This window comes from Ammospiza nelsoni, chromosome 3 (genome assembly GCF_027579445.1).
Source record: "Ammospiza nelsoni isolate bAmmNel1 chromosome 3, bAmmNel1.pri, whole genome shotgun sequence".
NCBI classification, from domain to species: Eukaryota; Metazoa; Chordata; class Aves; order Passeriformes; family Passerellidae; genus Ammospiza; species Ammospiza nelsoni.
Genome location: NC_080635.1, coordinates 34,396,812 through 34,402,811, shown reverse-complemented (window position 1 = coordinate 34,402,811; position 6,000 = coordinate 34,396,812). Strand labels below are relative to the sequence as shown.

Below are 6,000 nucleotides of genomic sequence, written 5' to 3'. Positions count from 1 at the left end.
GGTATAAATAAACCAAGCCTCCACAGTGAAAACCAAAAGAGAAATCATACATGCAGTTTATTCTAGAAAAAAACATGATTTTAACTTTCACTTTAAAAACCCGTTAAGTGTAACAGTGCATTAGGAACAACCAAGCTCACTAGAGGGACAATTTGCTTGCAAATGTCAGAAAGCATGATCTTTAATGTTATAATTCTGAGCAGTATCTCAAAGATTTCACTTCATAGCATTTTACAAAATAATGTCCTAAACCTGAACACGCTGCATCATACAAGGTTAGTAAGCAGGAAATCACAGAGTGGAGTGAAGTGGGACCCTCAAAAATGCAGTTTCCTGAGGTGTAAAGGAATCCTTTCACACTCACCCTGTCAGCAGGGCTGCACACTGGGCTCTGGGCAAGAACAGCTGCCAGCCCTCGAGCATAGCCTGCCCCAGAGGCCTCTGTATCCAACTCTCACCTTCGCTGCCCTGCCAGTGCTTCTCTCACACCGCACAGGGAGGGCTGAGCACCAAGTGATAGAAATACCCATTTCAAATTACTCTTTGCACTCATCTAAATTTGTTTGTAAAGCTGAGAAAGAACAGATTTTACAATCCAGGTCTCAGAACTGCAGGGCAAATAGATGCAAATGTGCTTTATCAGCTGGAACAAGGGCCCTGGAACACTGACAGGCTGTGGATCTGCAGCAAACCTCTGAACCTCTTCTGCTGGATCAGTCCCCCTTCACATAACCCAGAGGCTGCAGCCACACAGTTCTGTGAGCTGTGCACTCATTTGGGATGAATCAGACATGAGCCCTAATTCCAATAAATATTCATAGACAAAGGCAAGGATCATTATTCCCCATTTATGGAGGAGAAACTGAGGCACAAAGTGATTACTCCAAGTCAGTGATGTAGCTGGAGGAAAACCCAGTTAGCCCCACACCTGCCACCAGGTGCTTTAAAATGAGCAAAGCCACTTGATTACTTAATATGAATAATTTAGTAAACATCTTTTGTTTTTGTGTTTTGTGAGACCAGTGATTTCTTTTTTAACCTTCCATTTCTAAAACAACCCACATGATACTGAGAGTAAAGGTCCAAGAAATTTAGTGAAATCTGCCAGCAGATTTATCCCATTCATGATTTTCACTGCAAGCTGTAAGATACAGGGTCAGCCTGGTAATTACCGAATGAGGGCTCTGTGAATGCCACTGCACTCTTCTCACTCCACCCAAATAATTACATGGCTCACCAGGAGAAATAAAATGGATAAAAACATTAAGACTTAGAAAAAAAAATAATGTTTCCATAAAACAGAGACTTATTGCATGATAGCTGGAGGCAACACCTTTGCACAAACAGCTGTAAATTAAAGCTGTCCTTTTACTAAGCTTCCAGAGATTGCTTACACAATGTGTGGCAATGGGAGAGAATACAGAAGACAGTTAATTTTCTTCCTTCTTCTTCACTTGCTCAAGTGGATGAAAAGCTACTTGCCTACTTTCAAAAGGATGAAGAAAATGACTTTTTATGCTCCCATACCACGCTGCTACAGTTGTGAACAGATGTGAACATTGTGCCACCTGATTGCTAAACTAAAATTTTCTTGATTTCTAAGTAAATGTGAAAGTATATCATCAAATACACATCACCTGCAGGTGGCAAGTGTTAAAGAACTTGAAATCACAATTTTGTTCTACTCTCTCCAGTAACCACAGGTGAGCTCTGAGCGTGCTGTGTCCATCCCTTCAGCTATGACAAGGCTATCCAGTGTTTTAGCTCTTCCACACGCTGCAGTATCTGTGTATAATAGAAATCCATGTTGGCTGCAAACTCAGTACACACAGGGGATTCCATGTCACCAAAGGTGCAGTACAGTGCAGTTCCTCCAATGCTAAGGAAAACAGTTGCTATGCACAGCAGGACCAGCAAAATACAGGAGCCACCAGACACTTCATCTGCAAATAAGAGAAGAAAAGGTGAAAAAAGACGCTACACAAAGCAGTACAAATGCATGTGAGAAAACTTGAGACAGGTTTTTATCATGAATGGGTCAGGAGGTAAACACATTTAATAATGCTCACCATGTCAAAGTGACCACAATAGACATGGGGAATTATATGTTTCTCAGTCTCTTCAGAAACCTAAATAATTCTCTTGCTTCATTTCTGCAGTCTGTGTGCCTGTCCCTGCTGGGATCCCTGGTGGAGCCATTCCATGCTGAAGCACAATAAGCTCACCAGGGAGAAGGCCCCACAGCCAAAGGCATCCCCCATGGAACAGCTCAAATGGAACCAAGGCTTTGAAAGGAAACCCAATGGAAACACTCTTGTTTCATTTCTGGTGACACTGACTGCACTACAATGAACTGCTTGTGATTACTCTCACATTTTGACTGCAGACACAAAACCTTCAGTGTAGGTTAATGTGAGGGTTTTTTTTTTAATTTTACATCTCAGTTATTTTCTGCTAATTCTTTGCATGATTGTTTATTCCAGAGTAGGAGCAATGCAGAAGTTGAAGAGGTGCTGCTACATCCCCACAACCTCACTTGTCCTTGCTAATCTGTACATATGAACAACATCTGTGCCTTCTGTCAGACTGACAGGGCTCTAAGGAAATTTCTGTGCTCCCTTCAGCTCTACACAGGGAGAAGAAATGGGATAAAAAGAAACATTCAATTTTTTTTTTTTGGTGTGTGTTTGAAATCAAACTTGAAGTAATAATAACAATATAAAACAATTTTCCTTTTGAATCACTAAATCCTGGGGGAAAATCAAAGAAATAACTCTAACTGGAATTTTAAATAAAACATAAATACTTTTAAAATAATTTCAAGAAAAAGATGGGATAAGGTCTCTTCAGGCTGTGAATGTTTGAGACATGCTAACACACTTTTAAGAACTAATTTATACCATTTAGTGACTGGCATACACAGTAGATAGAAGTTTCTATATCATTAGCAATCAAAAGTAATTTTCTTAGTATCTTTTCAGTTTTAATAACAGAGACCCTAAACTAAAAAAAAAAAAAAAAAAAAGCATAAAAGCATAACATGAGAAACATACTAACATACTGTGTTTCTCATGAGGCTATTTAGCCCATCAAAAGGTGTCACGCCAGATTTAATGACAGCCAGCAAATATGTATGGATGTTAAATTATAAAGCAAGGTTAAAATGTGACACCCTCCAATTGCATGGAAACCACTAGAAAGGGTTGGAAATGTGCCCATGGACAAAGCACAACAGACTTGTTTCTCTTGCATCCCTCTACCTACACAGTAAATGGATTTAGGGAGAAAGCTTACACCTCCCACCTCTAAGCAATGAACATTAATGAAAGGACTTCAATTATTTGTCACTTGTAAATCATTCAGCCAGAGGAAAAAAACAGTGACTTAATTCTCAACCAAGCTTTAAATCAGAAGTGTGCTCGCTGTATCCTTCTGTAGTCTTGTTACCCAAACCTGGTACAGATTAACAATCTTTGATCATTCACCTTTACTTACTAAGTTTTAAAAAAACAAGACAGTATATTGAATAAATGCCTGCTTTGTGGCTGTGAACAAAAAGACTGACAACATTTGCACCCCAAGAGCACAACTCATGAATTAACAAATTTAAACTACCTTGATCCAATGTGTCTTCCATTTCTTGGAATCTCACTCTTCTCTTTGTTTGCCTTTGCTGGACTTGAGCAATTGTTTTTCCATCTCTGTCATCTCTCTTCTTTAGTATAGACACCAATCCTTCCACTGGGGTAATCTATCAGGAAAGTCAGTGAGTAGCACAAGAGATGTTAAATAGAACTCATGCTTTGATTTCTCACAATGACTCAGGGAGGAACCAAGCTAAACAGTTAATAAATGGTTTCCAGTCTACTTTTCTTAAACATTGCAGCACTTGTGAAACCTCCTTCTTGGAGACATCAAGTCCTGAACAGACAGGACAGCTGCAGTATCATTCTGCTGCTGACTGACACTGCTTGCCTTTAGTTGCTATACAAGTGAAATGCAAACACATTTTCTGCTTGGATGTACTTTGTGTTCCTTTGTAAGCTCGCATGGGCAGGGACAGTGGTGAGGCGGATTTGTGACAAAATCACTGTCATCAGAGGGCAGGAAGAAGTCAATGACACACTGCTGCTGCCTCTCCAAAGATATAATCCTGCAGAGACCATCAGGTACTTATGGAGAGATTAATTTTCCAGCACTGCAATTGGTTGCCAGGGGGGACAAGCACCTACAGTGGGGCTACAAAACTGAAGAGAGGGAACACGAGGGAAAAAGAAAGAAAGAAAGAAAGCTTCAGTGCTCTGGAGAGATTCCAGCTCCACACTGTAATAAGCTCTCTGCATACAGCAGCAGCTCAAAAATCCCTCCCTACAGGCTGGTCACCCAAACAGCTTGCACCAACAGCAATATGGCCAACAAGTCAATAAACCACACCTTCTCTTTTCTTTGCTATAGCATTTCCATTAGCTGCAAGAATATATACTAACCATACTGGGTTGGTTGAGCAGTCTCTAACTTCCTAGTTACTAATGAAATGAAAGTAGATGAAGTACCAGGAGAAAAATGCTTTCCTAAGCAAGTAGTTCTTGGTGTACTAGAAATAAATAGAAATTAAAGTAGAAAGTATGTTTAGAATTGCCCTTTTTTTTTTACCTTGTGGGCATCCTTGCCTCAAAAAACGTAATAATTATTTCTTCCTAGACCTTAGTAGGACTTAAATAGATCAGCAGTAACATTTGTTGAATTGAAAAGTAGTAGGTATACATTTGTGCCACAGATAAAACATATCACATTTATAATTGAATTTGCAACTCTTCTATTAAATAACCCCAAAGGCCTCTAATTTCCACAAAAACTCCAACCACCCCAAACTTTCCATGTAATACTGTAGTTGCAGACAATGGCTATCTATAAAATAAGTTAGAAGAGCACCCATAAAAACTTGTCTGCGTTGCATTTCAAGAGCTGTAGAGAAACAGAAAACAACCAACTTCATAACTTCTGTCCTTAAGCTTGCCTGATGCTGTGAGCTTATATAAAACATTGATTATGGTCAGAGGGATGGAGCCCTGCACACAGAGAGGCACAGGGCACAATCCAATAGCACTGGAGCAGCTTTGGCCTTTGCAACATGAACTGATAAATGTGGCAATTACACTTGCAGGTCTCTGCTCTGGCAGTGTTTTATAGCCCTCAAATGGGCAAATAATGCTACCCAGAACAACTCAGAGGATAGAACTGATCTCTGCCACACTTTTGATAGTCACATTCCCTTTTGTTTATTTGCTTGATAAGAGCTTGAATGGATTATTTAATGAAACAATGCAAGGAAGTACTTGGAAAGCACTGCAAGTGTGGAGGCAGAGGAAATAAATTAAGTCAACATGCAGAGGACCAGTAGCTGGCACAAATGACCCAGAAATAATAGTCTGCAAGTGTCTCATCACAAGAAATAGTGCACTGAGGTGCAGCTTCTACTGGTAATGTTAAATTAGCCTTGCAAAACTACCACGAAAATTTAACAGGGCAGCAGAAAAATCAACACTTATGTTTCTTTGTTGTGACAAGGAAGGGGGATTATGTAGGAGTGCTTTAATTTGACTTATTTGTTTGGAAGGGTGGAGATGAAATGATATCCTTTAGTAGAGTAGATTATTTTAAGCTTCTGCTTACAGCATTGCTTTCATAAAGAGGATCAATTGCTCCTCCCACACAGCAGGCTGGCTGTTGCCAGGCATGATTATTCCCAAGGGGCTTGGACTGCACAAGGTGGCAATGTCACCCAGAGATGAAGGGCATTCCTACCAGTCTGCCCTAAGACTGGAACTGGTGGTCTGTTCTGCAAGTCATCACTGCAGCCCGAGGCACTTCCTTTTCTCTGTTGGCTCTTGGTAGTTTCTGAATGACAGTGTCACAAACTTGTGCCTTCTCCAAGCTTAAAACCAGAGGGCTATCCTTGACAGGATTATGTGGAAATGTGTTGCAGTAATTACAGTTACA

The 6,000-nt window shown here is 40.2% G+C and overlaps 1 protein-coding gene across 2 annotated transcripts in view; it reads right to left on the bottom strand.

The window, feature by feature from the left end:
• Positions 1-558: 558 nt before the first annotated feature.
• Positions 559-6,000, bottom strand: part of CNST (consortin, connexin sorting protein) — a 45,874-nt gene continuing 40,432 nt past the window's right edge. For both annotated transcript variants that reach the window (XM_059468770.1, XM_059468769.1), the window contains 2 exons: positions 3,616-3,751; positions 559-1,943 (listed from right to left, as the gene is read on the bottom strand). In XM_059468770.1, coding sequence (XP_059324753.1) covers positions 1,738-1,943; positions 3,616-3,751 — 342 coding nt within the window. In that variant the 3' untranslated portion in view covers positions 559-1,737. The remainder of the gene's footprint in view (positions 1,944-3,615; positions 3,752-6,000) is intronic.